The sequence below is a fragment of the Telmatherina bonti genome, assembly GCF_933228915.1.
Source record: "Telmatherina bonti genome assembly, chromosome: 21".
NCBI classification, from domain to species: Eukaryota; Metazoa; Chordata; class Actinopteri; order Atheriniformes; family Telmatherinidae; genus Telmatherina; species Telmatherina bonti.
Genome location: NC_136630.1, coordinates 20,928,223 through 20,951,267, shown reverse-complemented (window position 1 = coordinate 20,951,267; position 23,045 = coordinate 20,928,223). Strand labels below are relative to the sequence as shown.

Below are 23,045 nucleotides of genomic sequence, written 5' to 3'. Positions count from 1 at the left end.
GCTGACATCCCGGAGTTTTAGTTCTGATCTGAACTCCGCTTTTATTTCGAATTAGAGCGGACATGATCAGCGGTTAAAATACACATCAGACGATTTTTTTTAAAGAGGAGAAGCAACTCTTGGCTACCAGTGGACAGCCAGTCTCTGTGTCAACACATGAAGTAGGTAAACAAACTACTCATTTTAATTAGTATGTCTTCAAAGTGACATGAACATGAAGCAGATCATTCATGACAGTATTGATACTTCCAAGGTTAAGCTAGTTATGCTAAACCGTTAGCCTCGTCGTTTTATGTTACACACATTTGCTTTAAATCCAGTGGGGAAGTGTGTGTGTGAGACTGGAAAACGTCCCGAATTTCCCAAAACCACTAAGGAGGAGGTACTGCTGTGAGTGTGCACGTGCGTGCGTGCATGTGCATGCGTCGTGTTGCAGTAGATGAAAAGAGCTTTAACATCAGTGTGGAAGTTTTGTTTCTAGATGCAATTTTTGTTCAAATGTAGATAGAAAGCAAACAGATTTATTATAATATTTACTCATTAGTTTATCTGCAGGTCTCTGCTTTATTATAATGTTATTTACTGTTTACCTGCAGGTCTCTGATTGTTCAGCAGTTAAAGTCCAGCTGTTAAAGATGGTTTTACATCTTATGTTGCTTTACAGTATATTTGGAATAGAAAACTAGTTTTATCATGATCTCAGCTTTGTGGGTATTTATGTATCAATGAGGATGGTGGTTGGTGTATGGTTGTGTTGCTCCAGGATGGGCTGTTGGAGACTGGGAGGGACAAATCACAGAAGACCACTAGACTGAGCTGTATTTGATGTTTACAGTTATTCATGTAGAGATTCGTCAATGTGATGTGTTATTACCTCTACTACTACTACTACTGTCATTTAGCATTCTTTGTATTTTAACAGAGGTAATTTTGTGGGGAGGGGAAAAAAAGCCTGTTGCATTACATGTCAGCAGTCCACCAGCACCTTCCTATGATGCCCTCTAATGTTTGATTTCCTGCTTGTGTTTTTCTCAGTATCATATGTAACTTACTTTGGATAAAAGCAGGTGATAAATGACAATAGAATAGAATATAATAGCAGACATGACATAAATAACGCAAGCAGTAAATCAAACAGGAGGGTAGATAAGTGCTGGTCAGACTGCTGGGAGTCCAGTTGGACACAGGTCCTGCCATGCAGCGCAAGAGGATTTTTCTTCTTTTTTGTTTGTTAAGATGAGGCTATCTGATAAAAATTTTCAACACTTAATTTAATAATTTGATTTACTTTGAATGCTCAACTACCACATAATGAGTGACCTGTCCTGACACTTTGCATTCCAAGATTTACTCCGGAAAATAAAATGTTTTTATTATATTCACAGTCTAGATTTATCATATACACAAATATTTTCTGGCAGGCAAAATATCCAACTATCCAGAAAGGATAAACTTAATACATTTAAACCATTTAGTAGCATATTTCATAAATATACTGGATTATTGAGCCTATATCCCCAATAAATGACACTTGAAGGTTAATCATGTTGCAAGGGTCAGTTCCTTTTTAAGATGAGCTTGTGGTGTCAATAATTATGATAAAAATAAATCTGACAAATCTTAAAGAGGACCAGGACCGAGAAGACAGGACAGACTAGAAAGCTTAAATAAAAGGCATTTTTTTATACGTTTGTTCACAGAGATTCCTCTGCGAAGTTGTGGGCTCAGCCCCCAATGTTCCCAGGTCCAGGAAACGCCCCTGTGTTTTACTAATGTCAATATCCGTTTCTGCATTCTCTCTTTATCAATTTTCTGCCAGCCTTTCCAGATACCGCAGAGACACAACAGTGTTACACAACAGTCTTGGGATTTATTTATTTCTGGGAAAGCAGCAGCATGCTGCACAATTAACACAGTCATACTCCCTCCTATTGTTTTGAGCCAAAGATTTTCACTTTCTAATTCATGAAGACATGCAGCATATTGGGATTGAGTTAGCTTGGCGTATGTGGAGGGATCAATGTCACTCTTGTAATCCTTCACTAAGTCCATTGTGGTGTTATTAATTGGACAGCCGTGTAATCGGTGTGCTAGCAGGCGGAGGGTGAGGGGAAGTTGAAGGGTCAGAGAGAATATCTGCTCAGAAAACTGTTAACTTTAAAGGGGAAAGGTGGTGATTACGAGAAGCTTTAGTCCAATTAAAAAAAAAAGAAAAAAAAGAAAAAGAAAATGCTGATTTTCTTGCAGCACAGCAAGTAACTTATTTTAGGTTTTATTATGTGTCGAGACTAACTTCTTGGCAGCTTGAATTTGCATTAAAAACACTTATAACTAAAGTTTAAATTCAGCACCAAAATATGGAGTACATTCATACGTGCTCACCTCTGATTGGGTCCAATAGGAGGGTGCGCAGGTATCCCAGAGACAGACTTCCTCACGCCTCTGTCTCTCTCTGCATCACCTCTCCCTCCAGGTTCTCCTCCATCCCTCGGCACTGAGCTGGCTCTTTTGGACCCGTGGCGGCGATCAGAGTGATCTTCGCTCCGACTACGGCGCATTCTGCCCTGCGGCTCGCTGATGCTCTTGCTGCGGCAGAGTCGGTTGATCACGTTTTGGGAGACAGCCTCGTCAAAGCGCTGTCTGTGCTTCTTCGGGACAAAGATTCTGGCAAACATAGTGGCGTGTGAGGGAGATAAATGGAGTTATATTAGCTGTTTGCCCGCAGGGCTTGCTTCGGAAAAAGAAAGAAGTAAGGAAAAAGATGGATCTAAATCACAGATCCCCCTCAGTCCATTTTGTAAACATTCAACCTACAATAAAGAATAAAAAAAACAACTTGCCACCCAGTGTGAGCAGAGAAAAAGTAAAAAAAAAAAAAAAAAAAAAAAAAAAAAAAAAAGTGATGATCAACTTTAACTTGTAAAACAATTCTCACAACCCCAAATCTTTACTGATCCAACTCAACAGGCTTCTCTTCATGTCTCAGCATTAAAAAAAAAGGAGGGATCTCCTCCCTCCTGAAGGTAATTGTGGTCCCTGAAGAGAAGAAAAAAAAGATGAATCTAAAGGCAGAGAGAAAAGATTTTTCTCTCTGGGGAGAAAGACGATGAGGAAACCGTGGCGTCACTCGCTGCTTGCTGGAGTCTGAATGCTGCAGTGTGAGGTACCAGAGCCAGAATACAGCAAGAGAAAAAAGGTGTGGGAGTGAGAAAGCATGGGATTTCTCCTCTGCTTTCTCTCTCTTTCTCACTCTCCATCTACACCAACTCATTCTCTTTCTATCCTACACTTCCGTCCACAGCTCACCTCTGTGTCACTGTCAGTGTGAGTGCAGAGCAGGAAGCTTGCATCATCCACCTCATTCATTCAGACAAACAATCTAAATTTGTAACATCATTAGCTGTTTTAGCTTAATGACTTGATGACCGAACAAAATGTAATCTGTTAAATAGATGTTGATGTTTTCTGAAGCAACAGGATGATACATCCATATTGTCAAAGCACACTGGAATTATTACACACCATTTCAACAGCTTGTTGGATGCAGCACTGTGCCTCCAAGTTGTGAGGCATGAGATATTCTAACTTCCAGCTGCTTATGTAAGCTACAGAAGCTGCAGATATGCTGGATCCTACACCTCCTAATAAAAATAAATAAATAAACAACAATATCTGTGAGCTATTAAAGAACTACATTAGCCAGTTAGTTTAGCAGTTAACTCCTTAAAACTAACAAAAAAAACCCAACCAATATTAATTCAGAGCACGTCATAAACATATGCAATTATGAGGGAATTATAAAAACATTTTTTGTTTTAACCTAATCCTAAAAAAAAATTAAACCTCTCAAATCTTCCGATGCAAAAATATACATAAGCACACATATAATGTAATGCATTTTTTACATCCTGTGACAACCTGGAGCTAGAGCCAACTCCTCTGGGCAAAAGGTGACATACAACAACACAATTTATAATCCCTATTTATAATCCCTAATTACTTTAAATACCAATCAACACAAGCTCAGGGGGAACATGCTGCTTCCTAAATGAAGAAATCATGAACCAGAATCTTTGTGCTGAGAAGCAGCAGTGCTAACTGGTTTATTACCCTCTACCCAGAAAGAACATAAAACCAGAATAAGTGCGTATTTTTCTACAATTTTTTAATAATAAGCTTTTTATTACACATAGTTACAAACAAGTTTTGGCGTGTAGCAAGCCTATCTAAAATAAAAGCTTATTTAGTCAGACAAGGAGCTGCTAGCTTGTTTTGCTAGGGAAGACACAATCATTTCAACCTCACAAGTTCTGAATTTCTACCCTTATTTGACATACTTTTAAGTACTCCTTGTCAACATTGATGTTATAAGTTAAAAAAGAGAGAATAAAAAGGACAAGCATTGCCCAACATTTCTAATGTAACTGCTTGTATAAATTGGTGTTCAAACAAACCAAAATGGCTAGCAGGGAATGAGGAAAATGTGACGAGTATTTTCAGTTTGTATTTTTAAATAAAAGTTTGTGCACTTAATGTAACACGCAATATAATACATCTTTCAAGACAGATGAAAGATTTTCAAATACCTGTCCTAAATATTTCAAACTAGAAAGGAGATGAAAGCATGGAGGAGCGTGGTAGCATGTTTGTGTATAGAGGGGTGAAAGCAGATAAGATTAAGATGCTACATCACAAATCCTGCAAGGTTCCTGTTTGTGTAAAAATGCATCTTGTTGTTCTAATAGCATTATTAGAAAGTGTGCTTGCAAATAGCTGTTTCACTTTTACATCCTGTCATCTTAATTATGAAGACCACTTTGTTCACCATTCTAGTGAACAAAAAAAAAGTACCCTTGTTAAGATTAGCCTAATGTGTTATTTTCCCGCTTCTTGCTTGGTGACTAAACTCTAAACTCAGCTACTCATTCACAGACAGACAAAGTAAAGACTACAGACTCTAGGATGCTTTGGCTGAGTTATTTTTATCCATGAAAAAGGTTTGGAAGCCACTTTTCTCAACTTTTTTTCATTAAATATTTGGTTCACTTACCCTTTTTTCTATCTAAGGAACTTGGATTTAATCTTGATCAGCTTTACAATTTTAATAGTTGGAACAGCCAGAAAATAACATAAATGTGAGTTATTTTTCCAACAATTTGGCCTACACCTACTCTGGTCTACAATGAGTAAGGCTGACCATCACTTCACAACAAGGTGACAACACCTTAAGAAATAGATGAAGTTTCTCAAAAAAGTTACTGGACTGGGTGCTGGGTTCTTTTTAAGAAAAGAAAAGTTGCTGAGAGGGTCTTAAAGTACCTAGATTTGGTGATAAGTAGCCTATGTTGGCAACAATGCTTGTGCTTGCTCTTAATTTCAGTGTTGGTAAACTAGATTAGTTTTAAGATGTTTTTTTATTGATTATTTTTTACAGATAATAGTTAAATAGTTAAAACAGTGACAGGATAATAAACGCTTTTGGCATTGCATACTTTCGACACATTTTTAATAAAATTTAGAATAATCACTGAAATATTTCCTCTACTAAAAGGCAGTTAAAAGGTTATGGTCAAAAGAAGATTTTATTGTGGCAAATATTTTAATTGTTTAAGTAATAAAGACGTTTTCATGATAGGCACACACAACATGGCAACTCTTGCCCAACTCTGATCGTGCCACGTATATTAACACACCTGTTTTCAGGAGAATTCAGACTGATCTGTTGAAGATCCCAAAAATAAAAAAAACCAACTTATACATCTAGTGAACCAGAGGCTAATGACTGAATTCCCTCTTCACTGAGTCACATTAGGATCCAACAGTCGTAACATCGATTAGCACAAACAGGCATTTTGCTTCCCACCTACACCAGTCTGATGCGTTCTGAATAGCTAATGTACTACAGATCAGTAAATCATCCATTAGCATATAAAGTGGGGGGATTTGATGAAAAACAGCAATCGCTGAATAATTAGCAAACCAGTTATCTGAGCTGAGAGCCACAACCGTACATGTGTACAAGAGGATAATTAGGATACATCAACTATTTTTATGGTTAACTTCAGTAATTTGGACACATTCATTGCAAAAAGAGAAAAATAACTGTAGCAAAAGTTTCAGCTAAAGTTCATTCAATTAGTCACAGTAATTTAAGTATGATATTAAAGAGCAAACTGTTAAATGTGCTTCATTTTCCTTGCTGTTCCTGTCATGTGGTGAAAATATTGCAGCTTTAATCTTTATTAAAATTTCATTTCACATACTTATGAAACTTGAAAAACTGTAACACTGTAGTTTTGTGGTAATCTAAACATTTTCAAGGGGCTTGGTCTTTCATACTAACTAGAAAGCACATGAAAAAATGTGCCACATGCACATTTCCAAGACATTATTAAGCATCAATAAACCTTCATGAATATTTAATATTTTTCATAATATCTTATAACCAGGTTTAAACAAAGAAATGCTGTTCTTACTTTTGGATGGAGGCAGAAAACCTCTAGTAAAGACTAACTTAAAATGCATTGTGTTTCTTATACAGATGAGTGAATTTAGCCAGTCTGGACAACAAAAATGGAGCAGGTCCGGTTATGGAAGAAGGAACTCACAACCACTGAGCTGAAACATGCGTGACTATTTTAAGTAAATACACTGTTAACAGTACATTGCAAAATGGTTGCCCTGTGTTGGTAGGGTAAAAAAAAAAATGCTGTCCACTTTGTAAGAGCTCTCCAATCAGCAGCAAGACACAACAATATGTGCAGACAAATGTAATAACAATTAAAATAAATATTTCTATGTTATGTTTTATAAAGTTTAATTGTAGCTGCATGGATTGGGGTTAATTAGATTTTAGATTAAGATAGCTCTTCTGTGTCCAAAGCATGATGAGTGTGAGTGCTTGGTTGCCAAGTTACCGTTAGAGACCTATTTGCAGCCACATTTTCTGCATCATTGCTGCAGAGTGAAATAATTTCATTAAAAAAACTTTCAGTAGAAGTCAAATATTTCTTGACATATAGCTTTTTCTCTGGCACAACCGCAGTTCCAGACCAAAAAACTTCACTAATTTTCTAGGTTTATAAGCAGACAACTACCATAATAGCATTCTGCAAAAAAAATAAACACACACATGTGACTTTAAGTAGCCATGCTGCATTAAAGACAGTCAGCATTTTTTTTTGCCGTTTTTTTCCTACCCGTCCTTGTTATAGAGAAGCTGTCATTTACAAATGTGTTCGGTTAAGGATATGGGCCACTTATTAATAGCCTGCAGTGACTGTCTCTGCAGTGCAGACTTTGATCAGTTTTGAGGTGCACATCTGTGCGGTCTGACAGTGTTGCCTGAGCACAGACTGCTGGCTACAATAAGCAGACTAGAGATATAAATAAATGTTCTCTGGTGCTGGAAGTGTAAGCAGCCCACACAGTTCTCTCTGTTTGCTATCTGAGCAGCACCACTGTTTGGTATTTATTCATATCAGAGTATTAACATGCCCCTGTCTCACACACAGATATAAAACCTGTCAGCACGAGGTGTGAATGTAGCTGAATGCAACCAGCATTATGCAGATATGCACTGGCTAACGAATGCAAAGCCATCTGTTGAGACAACCGCCTCATCACAAAAAGTTTTTCCGTGTCAACTCTTGGAAACTAATTGAGTGCTCTGATTTGACCTCGTTTGTAAAGAACAGAGATTTATAATTGTCTGATGGAGCGTTGTGGAGGAGGAAGCAAGCTGGGAGGAAGGGACAGATTTCTCAAAAGGGAAGAATGACGAGCAGAAAACTTGCAAGAGCAGACCTAATTTCTTTCAAGTGTCCAATGAGCTGGGGGAAGCGGCTTGTTGCATTAATATTTAAATTTGAAATAATGATGAAAATGTCTGAGAAGACTTTTTTCTTCCTTTGTAAGCACTGCCAAAAAAGAACAAAACTATCTTCATTTCAATGAAGACTAAATTTTTAGGTGACATCTTGTTAACAGAAATAACTAATCAGCCATACAGTGCAGTAACTCAAGTCATCCAGGCATGGGTGTGATCAAGACGACACGAATCAGTCACCAGCAGTTGATGACAATGACTTGTTGATGTCAGAGATCAGAGGAGAATGGGGAGACTTTGCTCCAGCTAATCGAAAGATAACAGTAAAAAACACTGATTACAACAGAACACACAACACGTCAACCTCAAAGCGGATGGGCTACAGCAGCAGAACCCAACCTCAAGTATCAGTTTTGTAAGAGCAGGAAACTGATGCTACGATTCACACACACTGCAAAAACTCAGCCTTAAAAAGCAAGAAAAAAATATAAAAAATTAGGTAAATGTTGCTTAAAATAAGATAAACTATCTGCCAACAGAACAAGAAAATTTGGCTTGTCAAGACTTCCCAAAACAAGTGAAATACTCTTAAAACAAGAGGAATTCTCTGGCATAAAAACTAAGTATTATCTTACCTTTAAAAAAATAAGCATATGTGTACTCAATTTAAGATTTTTAATCTTACTTAGATTTCAGTTTTATCAGTGCAGTCACCAAAACTAGACAAAAGAAGATGATAAAATGTTGTCTTATCTGAAGAGCTGTGATGGACTGGCGACCTGTCCAGGCTGTGTCCTGATTTCTGGGATAGATTTCAGCTTCCTACAACCCTGAAATTGAACAAAGCAGTTAAGAAAATGGATGGATGATCTGAGAAGTCTCCATTTCAGATGCACGTTTGGATTATAAAGTCATAATTTGTTCAAAACAACATGAAAACACATGTAATAGTGTGGAGGATATTCTCTTAGCACACCGTTAGCCCTTTATTACTAAATGGGCACTGTTTAAAAGCCACACCTAAACTGATTGTTATTGCTGACCATTTCCATCACTTTGTTGTCAGATCCCATTGTCACCAGATCCCAATCCATTAGAGCAACTTCGGGATGGTTTACAACATGAATCATCAAAAGTAGATAATCAAACAGTCTCTTTAAAACATGAAGGATGCCCGATCCATAACCGTTGTCTTCGTCAAGAAACAAAACCGAAGAGGATGACACAGATAACTACACGTGCAGCGTCCAGAGACTGTGTTCAAAGTGATGCTGACAGTGTAAGTGTGAATGAGTTCACATTTACAGTAGCAAGTGTCGTGTGTATGATCCTCGCCATGCAGCCAGCATGTTCAGTGTCAGATTAAACTGTGAAAAGATCTCAGAGTGACTCAGAGCACAGAAACTGTTTAGATAAAAAAATGGGATCTGCAGCTGTCTTAAAACCCTGCAAGTGCATCAAATCAGCCTCTGGAAGCTCTTCTAAAGGTCCGTCTAATCTTATAACATGAAAAGAAGTTTCTTGCCTTTCAAGACTTTCATGCAAGACAGAATAGTCCTTTATGCTGCACAAGATACCCCCTGAGACTAGTGTATACTGTACCTCCAACTTCTCAGTTGCTATGGCAATAAAAGAACAAAAGCAACAGCACGGTGAGGCAAACATCAATGACTTATACCTTCCGAGGAACCTTTGATTGTCTAGATTTATGCCTGTTAGTGATTATAGATTTTATTCCAAAAGAGCTTTAATTAGTAATCATCATAAATAACAAAATAAATAAATAAATCTTTATAATTTGAAGTCAGACTACTGTATCAGTGATGCACATGTATAGCATGTTCTAATCTTCCAGAGAATAAAGTATGGAAGGGTTATGAGATGCTATTTCTAACATGTTACTGTGTGTTGGCTCAGAAACAGTTGCAAATAAACTGCAGCCGTTGGACTCCTGCAGTCAAGATTAAACACCATCATTACCAGAGCTGCTAAGAAAGGAAAGCTTTGTGCGCAGCATGCATTCAAAAAACAGATGATAACAGCAGCTTTGCAACTCAATAAAAAACACAATAATCAGGTCCACAAATATTGCAGCTCTTTTTTTTTTTTTTTTTTTAAACTATTTACATCCTGTTTCACAAACTCATACTATGCAATATATGCAATGTGCTACATCTTTTCTCTGTGATCACACACTGATGAGTGTACTGGGATTAATGTGGGCTTGGGTGTTTTGCCCTAAAGACACCAAAGACATGTGAGCCTAGGTTGACATGTTTCATTTGCTGAGGTTAATAGCACAAACTACCATTTGTAATAGTAATGAGTCAAGTCTGTAACTAGCATAGAGTAATCTTCAAATGGCTACTTTACAAGGTACATATTGCTTGTGCTGGGTTAGTTCATCATTTGCTTTCAAAACTCCCTTTATCCTTCATGGCATAGATTCAACAAAGTATTGGAAACGTTTCTCAGAGGTTTTGCCCTTATACTGATGTGATAGCATCACACAGTTGCTGCAGATTTGTCGGCTGCACATCCCAGATGAGGATCTCCCGTTCCAACACATCCCAAAGCTGCTCTGTTGGGTTGAGGTCTGGTGACTCTGGAGGCCACTGAAGTACAGTTCACTCACTGACATGTTCAAAAAAAACAATTTTAGATAAATAATGAAGTAAAATAATTGAGTAAATAAAATAAAGTAATTTAAGATAAGCTAAAGAGGAAGGAGTTGAACCTCTTTTTAAAAACATAAACAGTCTTTGAGGCCCTGAGGTTCTTCTATAGATGAGGGTCATATTGATGGAACGAGGCCTTGCTGCAGATTTTGGTTGTAATTTTAGGAACAATTAAAGGCTGGTAACTCAGAGTCCAGGAGGGCTGATAAGGTAAAAGCAGGTCAGATAAATAAGATAGTGTTTTTTGTTTTTTTTTTAAACTACAAAAAAAAAAAAAAACTATCCTGAAACACCTGCACAGCCAATGTAGCAATTTGAAAACTGTTGTAATATGTTCCCGCCCTCTGGTCCTCATCAGTACGTGTACTGCTGAGTACACATGAAGTAACTGTAGGTTAGAAATAGTCTTTTTTGGGAAGACAAGAGAGCAGGGCATGAAAGGAATCTATTCTACTAGAAATAAAAACATGCACCAGCCCCTACATGCTGGCAAGAGAGAGGAATGGATGAGAATCCTGTTTTTGTTACATTTGTAATAAGTGGAATAAAAGTGGGCAAAGACAATTTTGCCACCATTTCACCAGCAGCAGCTTGAATTGTTGATACAAGACAGGATGGATTCATGCTTTTCTGTTGTTTCCACCAAATTCTGAACCTTCCATGCGAGTCCAGCAGCTGACATGGAGACTTGTCAGACCAGACATTGTTTTCAGTCTTCTACCGTCCAGCTTTGGGGAGTCCTCTGTAGCTTCAGTTTCCTTAGCTGACAGGAGTGACACCTGGTGTGGAGTGATGTCGATTCAAAACCGAAAGAAACAAAAACATCCCAGGTATGTGATGCTGGGCGCTGGACCTTTAAGGCAATACAGTATGAAAAAGTGAAGTTCAAAGAAATTCTCCTAAAAATGTTTAAATAATTAAACGTTTTTGGGCATTACTCTGTAGAAGGGCTAGTGCCTGAAACGTCACATTATCAAAAATGTTTTAGGAGCATTTTTGGTGTGCAGAATTCACTTTTTCATACTTCTACTGCTGGAGCACATCTACTTCAATGTTCAACATGTACATGCAGAGATACTGGGTTGTAACCAGTGTTTTTTTTTAAGTTTTCTTTCTATCATCAACCAGTCTGGTCATTCTCTTCTGACCTCTGACATCATTTAGTTGTTTTTTTTCGCCATTCTTTGTAAACCCTGGAAATGGTTGTTTGTAAATGTCCTAGCAGTTTCTGAAATACTCAGCCCATGTCTACATGCCGAAATGCATCAAGCTGCTGCCATGTGATTGACTGATTAGTTGAAGAGTTCAGTTTGAGTGGCTGACTGGTGTGAATAGAAACAGAAATAGGAAAAAAATATTGATAACTTTGGAAAAAAAAAAAAGACACTGCAATAGAAACTAGGCTCAGAATCACATCAGAAATCAAACCTCACTCACCTACAAAACCATAACTCTAATTATCCTGCAGGCTTAAAACAGGCTTAGAGAAGTTGATTACCGTACATCTGCCCTATGAACAGGAGGAAGGTATACTCACCCAAGACAATTCATCCTTTTAGCTGTCACCAATGGCTTTTAAATCAGCTAAACAGATGCATAAATCACACCACCTACAACTGAGCACTAGCAGAGTAGTGGCCTTATCCTCTGAGATGAGTTTAAGATGCTGTGGCAGCTGTTTTTACTGTATGTGAAGAGAAAACTGTCAGCTCACAGACAGAGCAGAGAGCTGAGCAGAAAAAATGAAATTGCAAAAACCCAATGAGAGAGAGGGAGAGAGGTGTGAGATGGGTGGGGGTGGAAAACATAAACTGTATTAATGTTATTATTGGTGCTCGTGCAGATAGGAGTGTTCTACTCTGCATAAGAAACCAATGAAGTTGCTAGACGGGAGCAGGTAATCCACTCACGTCATTTCAGGGGATAAAAAAGTATCTCAACTCACTTGATGGAAATCCTTCATTCGGTGTATTATTAGACCTAAACAGAGATGAAAGTGGTGTAGTAGTAGTGGTGAATAAAGCCAGCACAGGAGGAGAATAAAAGATTTGATTGGCTCTGGTTGTTGGAGAACTGCAATCTGTGGACAAACTCTCTGGGGATGCAGAAAAAAAAAGACACTAATTCTGGTCAGTTTTGGCCCGTGAAGCAGCACACTACTCTGACGACCAGAATAGTTTCTCATGGTGTGTTATTTGGCATTGTTTTCTCACAAGGGAAGAATCTGCAGCACGCCTCTAAAAAGCTCGTTACTGGTCGTAGCTTCAGGTTTTTATTTTTCATTCACTTTGAGGGGCCTTCACTATTAAGTGATGTTTCCATGAAGGCAGCACTCAGTTAAATCTGTGTGTGGCCGATCATCACAGAGAACTTCATGCTAGGAATACAGCTCCCACTGCCAGGCTTCATTTTACTGATGAAAACGTTAAGCCTGTGCCACTTCATGTCAGTTCAGTGTCTCAGTTTTACTCCTGCTGAAGATGCTTACTTTTACCTTGGGTGGCAGATGGAGCCCACTTAAAGCTAGCGTGTATTTTTCTGATGGCTAGCTGGTGAGATCTTTCCAATGCACCCAGTAAATGAGTGATAAACAGGTAAAATCCTGTTTACATGGTCAGATTATTTTAGTTTTCACCCTGACTGATATTTCTGAGAGGAAAAAGATAATAGAAATAATAAAAAGAAAAATAGAAAATGTGCAGCGCATTTGCCAAAGGTGAGTGTGTTGGGTTTTATTTAATTGGATCAAAGCTTGACTGATTTCTTTTAGGCAGAAATGTGACTTTTTCTTGTTTTCTGATGTTTAAGTTGAAAGACCGAAACAACAGTTTAATAAGTCAACAATTTTAAATAAAAACAGGCAAACATTACAAGACAGTCCATCACAAAAGCAGAACGTTCATGTTATATAATCATGTTTTACTCACTGCTGTGTCACCCAGTGAGTGAAGCACTCCGGCTCCTACCTGATGCTGGAGATGAGCTGTCGATGCTCATCATTGGTGAGTATTTCTGGCAGCACAGAGGCCAACCACTCAACTCTCTTCTCTGCTGCGTACTGCTTCAGCACAGCAAAGAGTTTCTCTTTCACTTCGGTCTCGTCGCCTAAAATCTGGTCAACCTGATGAAAACAATAAAAGCATCAGTAGTGAATCTGAGGGATGATGGAGCTGCAAATATCTTTATAAATATCATCAAAGTTTCACTGACAGCAGATAAAAAGATGCTAACTAAACAGAGGAGATAAAAATATCAGGCTTGGTAATTTATTAAGAAAAGACAGTGTGCCAATATTACATATCTAGGTGGAACTCCAGCATTTTAATGAAAAGGATGACCATAACTTGTGAACCTGGTTCTACTTAAAGAATGGCATAAATTGTAGCACTCTGTGTTTAAAGTGGATTTTTCCACAGAAACCAAACCAATGACATCATAAAAGGAGTTTTTTAATGCTCATTAGGCTTGAAATTTTTATTAAAACCATCTTTTGACTCCACAAATTCACATTTTGGCAGAAATTCAAGCATGTTCCTCCTTGTGACCAGTCAACAAAGATCACAGTGTACAACAGTCTGGAAGGTCACAAAGAAACCTTTGTGCTTATAGGTAACTAATCACATCTAATGGCATGATTTGTAGAGAACTTTTACATTTAAGTGAGAAGTTAAGAAAATACTGCAATGTAAGCAATTTATCCCCGCTGTGAAACACGGGGGTGGTAGCATCATGGCATGGGCCTGCTCTGAGTCTAGGTATCTTGCTATTATAGAGGGAATAATGATTTCTGAATTATGTCTATAAACTCTGCAAGGATTTGTCAGGATATATAAGAAAGTAGGTCATGTATTCACACAATAACTATATAATCAAGTATAACATTTTGCTTCTGCTTAAATAGACTTGGTTCATTGCCTTGAAGATAAAGATTCTTGTTTAAATCTGATGATGCTTTAGGCCATATTTATACAGAATCTAAAAAAAAATATTTGAAGCATTTCATAAACTGTAGCAATCCCATTTAAATCACTGAATACAAGTGGCCAAATATGCTTGATATTACTTTTTACGTTATGAAGGCCGATCCACTTCAGAAACGTGAGAACTGGTACAATAAAAGAAAGCTCAAAATCAACTCAAAAACATCAACTCAATTAAAAGTTTGGTTTCCCAGAAAGACCAGAACTCATCCATGCCTTCATCCCCAGTAAACTGGATTACCGTAATAGTCTTTAAACAGGACTTTCTATAAAAAAAAAAAAAGCTTTAAACATCTGCAGGTCATCCAGATGCTGCTGGAAGCTTTAACTGGGACTAAGAGGTCTGATCTCATCACACCAGTTTAAAAATATTCACACAGACTTCCAGTCAGTCACAGGATAGATTGTACAACTCGACTGATTGTTTACAACTTGCAGAACAGTTTAGTTCCAGGATATATCAGTGAGATGAACCATCTGGGAATATAAACCAAGCAGAGCTCTTAGATCCAAAGATCCACGTCAATTAGTCCAGATCAGAGTCCAGACTAAACATGGAGAAGCAGCATTTAGCTGTTACGCTGCAAACAAGTGGAACAAACTGCAAGTGGAGACTAAACTCTCACTAGATGTAGACACTAACATCCAGGTTAAAATCTTTAGTTTCTTATGCGCTAATGCATGAAATCTGCTGGACAACTTTCATCTGATTTTGCTTTTAATTATTTCAATTTCATTTATGATTTTATTGGGATTTTTGCTATTTGTAGTTGCCTTCTCTGAACCATCTGTAATACTTTTGTTTTATGTGAAGCACATTGAATTGCTTTGTACATGAAAGGAGCCATACAAATAAACTCGTCTTGCCTAAAAACTAAAACCTAAATTTGTTGTTACTGTTGAGGAAAAAAAAAGTCATGTTTATACACAACTTTATGGACAACAGCAGCAGCTGGACTCAGGTAAGTCTGTGGACATGAAAGTACCTTCCTGTTGAACTCCAGAGCCTTGTGCTTGCGGTCCAGTCTCGCCCCATCTCCTCCAATGTGGCTGTCCTCGATACTGACGCTGTGCTTCTGCCTCGGCCCGAGACACAGGACCCCCAGACGGAGCGTCCTGCCCTGCGAGGCCTTAATTAGTGATGCGGCCATCTCATGCTGCCTGACAGGGATGCCGTTCACCTCCATGACATAATCCCCGGCCCTCAGACCGGCGCGTCCTGCTGGGGAACATGGGGAACAGTCTTCCACCAACAGAGGGCAGTCTCCCACAATGGTAAACCCAAAACGGCCATCTGGACCTGGTATGATGTCCATCTGTACAACAACAAATGAAAAGACACCAATGAAGACCTGCTGTTTCATATTACTGAACAATTACACCAACGTAACTACACAGGGATTATGCAACCTATATATTCAGTACAGCGGTAACAGATTGCAGAGCTGTAAGACCTGCTGTATGCGGGACACCACTCCGATGCTAGGCGGGATGTTCTTCTGAGTCTGAGCGATGGCGATGACTGCCTGCGGAGCCAGAGTTGACACATTGTGGCCCTCGATCTCCAGGACCTGGTCCCCTGCCTGTAGCCCTGCCAGGTGAGCGCTGCTGCCTTCCTCCACAGACAAGATGTAACTAGGTCCACTTCCACCCAGATGGAAGCCAAAGTCCTCTGGCCATCCTTGGTTGGAGGACGGCATGCTGAGGACTTGAAAGGAAACAGAAAAATCCAAGAACTCTAGGAGGTGAAGGGTTATGACACGTGAATCTAAAGACATGCAGACACTTACCCCTTGCAGCCCAGGCGTTTAAGTCTAACTCCATTGCAAGTAACCAATAAGTTGTAACTAAACGCCTTAAGAGTATTCAGTTTGATGCAGTTCCCTGTCTCCTTGCTCGTACCCTCTCTCGTGTCTCCTGTTGTACTATCAAATGTAGATTTGTAACCCTCTAACTTGAACCGTGACACACTCAGCGGTCCCTGACCTGGTTCATAAACTCAATTACAGCCAGTCAGATAAAGGCATTGCAGAGATTGTGACCTTAATTAGCTGAAAAGACAAAAGTTCCTGCAGCTAATTTTTTTTTTTTCTCGGTTAGCACACATTCAGCTCTCTCCTGTTGAATGTTAATTATGCAATAATGAAAAAGAACAATTCATTCCCTGTTGGACCGCCTCAATCAGATAAATGAGAAGAAAAATGATTAAATTACATCTAAATAGAGTAAAATGACTAATGCAAAGGCACTTAGACCACACTACAGCAGATTAACTCGAATGTGTTCGTTTTTAAAAATAGCCTCTAATATCGCAAACAGATTAACAGTTATAAAGCATTTGTGTGTTTTTTTTTTAACCCAGTTGCAGGTGCATGATATGCTTCACAGCCACAGCTCAGCAGGATTCACACAGTGGACGAAGCAGATAAAAAACTTACAGAAATCTTTAGATGGATATCGTGAGCCCCGTTTGCTCTGCCGAAAAGAGTACCTGCCCTTTTTGTTTTGCAAAAACTTCTTCATCTTGCTTGTGAAATTGCAGGCGGCCTGCTAGCAGGCTGTTATCCCCTGTGTCCTCTCAAGTGCAACGTGAAAAAAGGCAAAACTCCCACAACCCCAAAGTCAAACAGGAAAGGAAGCCTCAGCAGCTTCCTCATGAGCAAAGGGTGAGTTTGCACTGCAAAGCGAATGCAGTCTCTCTGTGAGTGTGTCAAGGAGTTGGTCCTGTGTCTCATCCCTGATTCATCCTTGGGCTAGCCTGCTTGCACACTGTTAATCAGAAAACTGGGACGCATGCACCCGCGCACCTCGGTTCCTTAATAATTCTGTCTCCAAAAAGGGTATTGTGAGGCCTCATTTTTCTATAAATACACCGATGTGTCTTTTTCCTCCTCCTCCTCCTCTTGGCTAGGTGGCTCTCCGAGGGACCGCTCCTGGCCCAGAATCACTCTGCGTCGATACAAGGAAGCCTGATGAGTACTAATTGGAGCATCTGCTTGCCTGGAATTCTGCATGTCCGTGTGTTTAACCGCACTCAAATGTTCGGCCCACTGAGAGGGTGCAGGGGGCAATTTAAGACTTTAGCCTACAGGATTAGTAGGATTATCAGCTGAATCTTCTCCTCCACCCCCTTGTCATGAATACAAAAGGGACACATGCTCTACTCCCTTGACAATATGTAAACCGACTCCAATGGAAGACTGTCATATCATAAGAGCTGTAGTTTAAGTAAATAACAACACATTCAGACTAAAGGCTCACTACACAAAACAGGTGCAAACACATGAGAGGGAAGCATTCATGAGTTTGAGGTTGTTCACACTCAAATATCATAGCACTTTTTAATGTGTGCATGCAAATATGTAATGCTAAATTCAAAACTCAAAAAAAGTTCAACAAAACTAAAGCAAGTAAATGATCAACTTTGTTAACTTCAGAGACAAAAAGCAAATTAACAGCTAATGCTCATAAAGTAAGCAAAGTGACAACTTGACAAGCTTATATAAAGCAAGTAAACATGCAACTTTGCTAACTTCAGTGTAGAAAGCACACTTTGCAACTATGCTAACTTTTAAAAAGCTAGGTAGTCCTGACAAGGTAGTCAACACTCTCTTGTCCTGACTTTATTCATTCTGGAGCTTACTTGACCTTTTGAACTACTCCTGCCACATTACTGAATGTTACTCATTTTATTTAAACCGAAATGATGGACGACAACAAGTTGGCTGAGTTTTGATATTATTCGCCTGTCAGATTAAATCATGTTAGAGAATATGGAACTATAAATAGATAAAAATGTTAACTTCTTACAGCTAAAGAGAAAAAACTGAGGAAGCTTACAGGTGAGATGGTTGGTAACCAGTCATTTGTGGAAAACCACAAATAAGGAACAACAGTTTGGCACACACTGAATAATTTAACAATACTGGCTGTATCCCAATACACACACTGTTCAATCGAAGTCTTCTCATACACTTAAAACCACAAAAGTTGACTTATGTGGGACGAGATGAAAAATAGACCAACACTAAACTGGTATGACATGTGTACCTGAGAGAGTCTTACAGGTTTGCTTCTTACTTTTAAACTGTCACTGAAAATACACTAATATCACTGTGATGTAAAACCTTTCCAGTATATAAGAATCTAAAACCCTCTGAGAACAAACATGACAGTGAAGCACATTTAACAAAAAACAACCCAACACCACATCCAGTACCTTTTTAAACAGCATCTACGAATGTGCACACACAGTCCGAGTGATGCTCCTCTCTCTTGCTCTCAGATCTGTAACATGAGTGCAGGGCCATGTCCGCAACCAGATCCAACAGGTGTCTTGTGATGCTAGCTGCATTGTGCAGAACTCTGGATGGCTGACAGAAGAAAGAAGAATACACTTTGACTCAGTATTTTAATGTGGGCGTAGAGGTCAGAATTTAATTTGAGATCAGTCCAGAGATGGGGAAAAAAAAATAGCTTTCGTGTGGATCCAGGTGAAAATTTAAAGGTATAGTGTGTAGGAATTACTGGCATGTAGTGGCGAAGATGGTGACAGAAATGATTTCATATGGCAAGGACAAGTGCGTGACTGTCAGTGACCAAAATTATTCACAAAATTATTCATAAAAAGACATAAGAAAGTTTTCATCTGAGTGGATCCAGAGGCCTCAGGTGAAATAATGACGGCACTAAATACTTCACTATTGTGTAAACGTGGACAGTCTTCATCTGTGTGCCTTGTAAGGTGTTACTTGGTACTGCATATTAAAGCCCAAAGGATTCACACTTCACAGAGTTCTTTGTCCATTTAGAGACTTAGTAGTAAAAATGTACAATTATGGCAGCGACCATGGATGTGGACCCACAGCATGCCATAAATAGCTCATTCTAAGAGAATAAAAATGTATGTTAATTAAGTAAAGTGATAAAATAAAACTGTTTTAAAAGTTTTCTCTAACTAATCCTTAATTTTGTTGCACACTGCAGCTATAAGTGCCTTAAAATTACCCTGAAAATACCTTAAAATAGAACAAATTCTTGCATCGTTGAACATTTTCTAAGGCAGAAGGAGGATGCTCCTTTGCAAAACTATGTATAACTTTTATCACATACAAACTTATGCAAAACATTTGTATTCTCAAATTAAAGTTGCACATTTATCATGATAAAGCGTTGTCAATGCAATCTATATTCCACAAGGCATTGCTCTTGTAACATTTTTCATTGAAGCACTATGGACTGGTGGTCTCCATCATTTAAGACATAGATTTAATCTATGTTTTATCTATCATTATGGGAAATCGTTGCTTGAATGATAGTTCATTCTTTGGAAAATAACTTTGTTGCTGCACCAAACACTGCATTTGAAACTACTACGAACAGAAATGTGAAAACATTTCTTCTAGTCTTGTTTTTGGAAATCATCCATTCTAAAGCGGACGATGATTCGGCGTTTAGAGCACAGTAAATAATGCGGGCATATTGCATGACATGAATAACTTTACATCGTTGTCATATAGTTAGCTGTGACATTTTTTAAACATACTTACTTCAAACTAATCTTATCCACTTTTTTCATGTAAGAGTTTATATTAGATAAAGCGCACAGTTTGATGATGATGATGACGTCAACTTCCTCGCGACACAGCCGCGTTGAGTCTCAACCAATCAGCTGTAAGTATGAAGCTACATCGATGCTAAGGAAGTAGCATTGTTTACAGATGGAGAAAACGAGCATGGAGCAAAAGTAAAGCTAGAAATCTGAGGGCAAACAAAGCCAACAATGTTGCCGTTATATAAAAACCTAAATGCAGCTTAGCGTTACCTAGATTGGAGGTTAATGAAAGGAGGACCTAACAAACGGCTTCATATTTTTTCTTTCAATAGAGGATTGTGTGATATACGGGTGTGAGTTTAGCATGCTAACATTTGTTGTTTGAGTTACTTTTAGAAAACGTAGCCTTCATATATATATATATATATATATGTTTTAATTTGAAAGTCATCGATATGTTATAACCTTTTTTAAGTGTTTGACTAAGTTTTGTGAATGCTTGTGCTGGCTTTGTATCAAACACCTGTTGTTTTCCTCTGTGTGATGACTCCAGGTGAAACATGGACTTCCTCACTTTGTTTGCTGTCTACGTCGGTGTGGTGCTCACCTGTATATTTCTGGTCTGCAAATACTCTGGTCAGCAACACAGCCCCTTTAATAAATTGTTGTACTATGTAACAAAGGTAAGATATTTTTCATTGTACTTTGTCAAAACTAACACCTAGTGACGCTGTTGGACCAATTTTACACCATCTAGACACGGTATTATACAGTTGTGCTCATATTTATTCATATTCTTTCATTAAAGAAGGAAAAAAAACAGCTGCCTGCAAAATAAGTTGAAATTGATTAAAGTAATAATTAATAAAAATGTCATGAAAGTCATTACATTATTTTCTAATTCTGGTTCAATAGAAATATTTTTTTTTAAAAGCAAACAAATAAGATAATCTATTACATACTACATCACTCATAAACTAATGTTTTGTTGAACAATACTTTGTTTCTGCTACAGTCAGGTGTTTTCTGTTCCTCTCAGTCAGACTTCTGCACCTGTTGACAGGTATTTTGTCACTGTTCAACAGAAAAGTGCTCTAATTTGTCCAGGACCAAAATGTTTGTTTTTTTTCTTTCTTCAACTCAGTTAATTGAAAAAACAGTGTTTTATATTACTAAATTATATTTTTGCAAATTTTTAGTTATTGTTCCTTATTTAAGTCTCCAGTTATTTGAGTGACTGTTGTAAATTCAGCCTTTTCTTTCATGAAAGGGCATGAATACATATGAGCACAACTGTATATTTTTTCACGTCATTTATACATATAAATATTTTTTTTGTCACAGGTAATCGCTCCATTTACACCTCAGTGGCTTCAAAGGTTTTCACAGTCAACTTTACACAGGCTGTTTCATCAGAGGTTTGTTGCCAACAACGCCCAGCAAGTCTGGTTTCATAGCAATTGTCTTCATTCTGTGTAATTTCTCTCTTATGACAGAAACAACATGTTCATCTATCTACACATACTGCTGGAAGGAGCTGTGTATGCAGAGTTCACCTATGAAGTGTTTGGCTTCTGCAGGGAGATGGACACTTCTTTAACCAGCTTGTCTGTGCCTTACATCCTTCTGGTGATCAAGACCTTCTTATTCTACCTCTGTATAAAGGCAGATCCAGGTTAATGTTACTCCAAATTTGTGCATATTTTAGCAGAATTTTAAGGCAGGTGGTTTGGTGAAATTGAGTTTTGTGTAAATTTTTGTAATCCACTTGAATATTTTGCTATTTCCTCCAGTTATTTCATGTTTATATGACTGAATTCTTGTATAATTTACCTTAAAGTTCCTATCACCCATGTATAAGGTTCCCAAGTGTCATATAATTAATGACACAATGTCATATGAATAATAATTTTTGCTCTGTTAGCCCAGTGTTATTTTCTCAGACTTCTTGTCTCACCACCCAACAGGCACAGTGACAAAGAGGAAAGTCTCTAGCCAGCTGCACATCTATCCATATGATGGGAGACTGTTTCACCCTGGCATCTCCTGTCCAACCTGCCAGCTTGTCAAACCAGCTCGCTCCAAACACTGCCGTGAGTACATCCTAACTTAATTCTGAGGGAAAGTTTATGTATTTTAGTGCTGATTGTATACACTGTCTGCTCTACAGGGGTCTGCGACCGGTGTGTCCAGCGTTTCGACCACCACTGTGTTTGGGTTAACAACTGCATTGGCGCTCAGAATACGCGCTACTTCCTGCTTTACCTCTTCAGCGTATGCCTCATGGCAGGTGACATTGCCCTGCTGACAGGAGACATGCTGCTTCATGCTGTGCTGCGCTCTGGGCTCTTAAGAGCAAGTTATATAGATGAATATGGCCAGCAGCAGCCAGCTGGACCTCTGTTTGTTGTACAGGTACTACTAGCATCTTAATATTGCATAAAGATTCTTTAGATGTAGTCACTCTATAATGTATATCGTGTTAAATTGAGTCCCTGCTCTCCTCCCTCTTTCTGCCTCTCCAGCATCTCTTTCTGACCTTCCCCCGAATTGTCTTCATGCTGGGCTTCCTGATCTTTGTCTTCTTCCTCCTGGCGGGTTACGCCCTGTTTCATTCCTACCTGGCTCTCGTCAACCAGACCTCCAACGAGTGGTACAAAAGTCGAGGTTACTTTTGTCAGCACTGCCATCCAGCTGCAATCGCTGATCATCTTTGCAGCCCCGTCCCAGATCACTCAAAAAGATACTACTACAGCCGAGGGCTTCTCCGAAACCTAGGAGAGATTTTCTTTCCTCCACAGGGTGTTCGGAAAAAGGACAACTGAAAAAAAGAAAAACAAAAGGTGCCTTTTGTGTTGACTGGTTACATTCACTACTTCTAAGAAAATAAAGTGCTTGGATGTCCTTAAGTTTCTGTAAACTTAATAAGCACTCGATTCAGTTAATTTATTTTGGTTATCTGGTGGCTGACAGTTAAAATGCCCAAAAAGTGATTTTTTATTTTT

At 38.5% G+C, this 23,045-nt stretch overlaps 2 protein-coding genes across 3 annotated transcripts in view; one reads left to right on the top strand and one right to left on the bottom strand.

Annotated features, from left to right (window-relative positions):
• grid2ipb (glutamate receptor, ionotropic, delta 2 (Grid2) interacting protein, b) overlaps positions 1 to 17,009 on the bottom strand; it is a gene marked incomplete at both ends in the record, with an annotated part of 43,369 nt that extends 26,360 nt beyond the window's left edge. The window contains 5 exons of the mRNA XM_079260314.1: positions 2,383 to 2,664; positions 13,473 to 13,627; positions 15,473 to 15,802; positions 15,941 to 16,194; positions 16,925 to 17,009. Of these exons, the coding sequence (XP_079116440.1) occupies positions 2,383 to 2,664; positions 13,473 to 13,627; positions 15,473 to 15,802; positions 15,941 to 16,194; positions 16,925 to 17,009 (1,106 nt within the window). The remainder of the gene's footprint in view (positions 1 to 2,382; positions 2,665 to 13,472; positions 13,628 to 15,472; positions 15,803 to 15,940; positions 16,195 to 16,924) is intronic.
• A 3,187-nt stretch (positions 17,010 to 20,196) lies between these two features.
• zdhhc4 (zDHHC palmitoyltransferase 4) lies at positions 20,197 to 23,018 on the top strand. 2 transcript variants are annotated; one of them, XM_079260337.1, is made up of 7 exons: positions 20,197 to 20,393; positions 20,594 to 20,723; positions 21,385 to 21,458; positions 21,537 to 21,715; positions 22,008 to 22,133; positions 22,211 to 22,455; positions 22,566 to 23,018. In XM_079260337.1, exons 2-7 carry the CDS (start codon positions 20,601 to 20,603, stop codon positions 22,863 to 22,865), a joined length of 1,047 nt encoding a protein of 348 aa, XP_079116463.1. In that variant the 5' UTR covers positions 20,197 to 20,393; positions 20,594 to 20,600; the 3' UTR covers positions 22,866 to 23,018. The 2 variants fall into 2 exon arrangements, with proteins under 2 accessions (XP_079116463.1, XP_079116464.1); XM_079260338.1 differs by having other exon boundaries at positions 20,210 to 20,232.
• The last annotated feature ends 27 nt before the right edge of the window (positions 23,019 to 23,045 follow it).

What these genes read in the sequence shown, in the direction of transcription:
- zdhhc4 (XM_079260337.1), top strand. Translation starts at nt 20,601, where the DNA reads ATGGACTTCCTCACTTTGTTTGCTGTCTACGTCGGTGTGGTGCTCACC. An exon ending in TGTTGTACTATGTAACAAAG is followed by an intron (nt 20,724 to 21,384) that starts GTAAGATATTTT and finishes TTTTTGTCACAG; the next exon opens with GTAATCGCTCCATTTACACC. An exon ending in CTGTATAAAGGCAGATCCAG is followed by an intron (nt 21,716 to 22,007) that starts GTTAATGTTACT and finishes ACCACCCAACAG; the next exon opens with GCACAGTGACAAAGAGGAAA.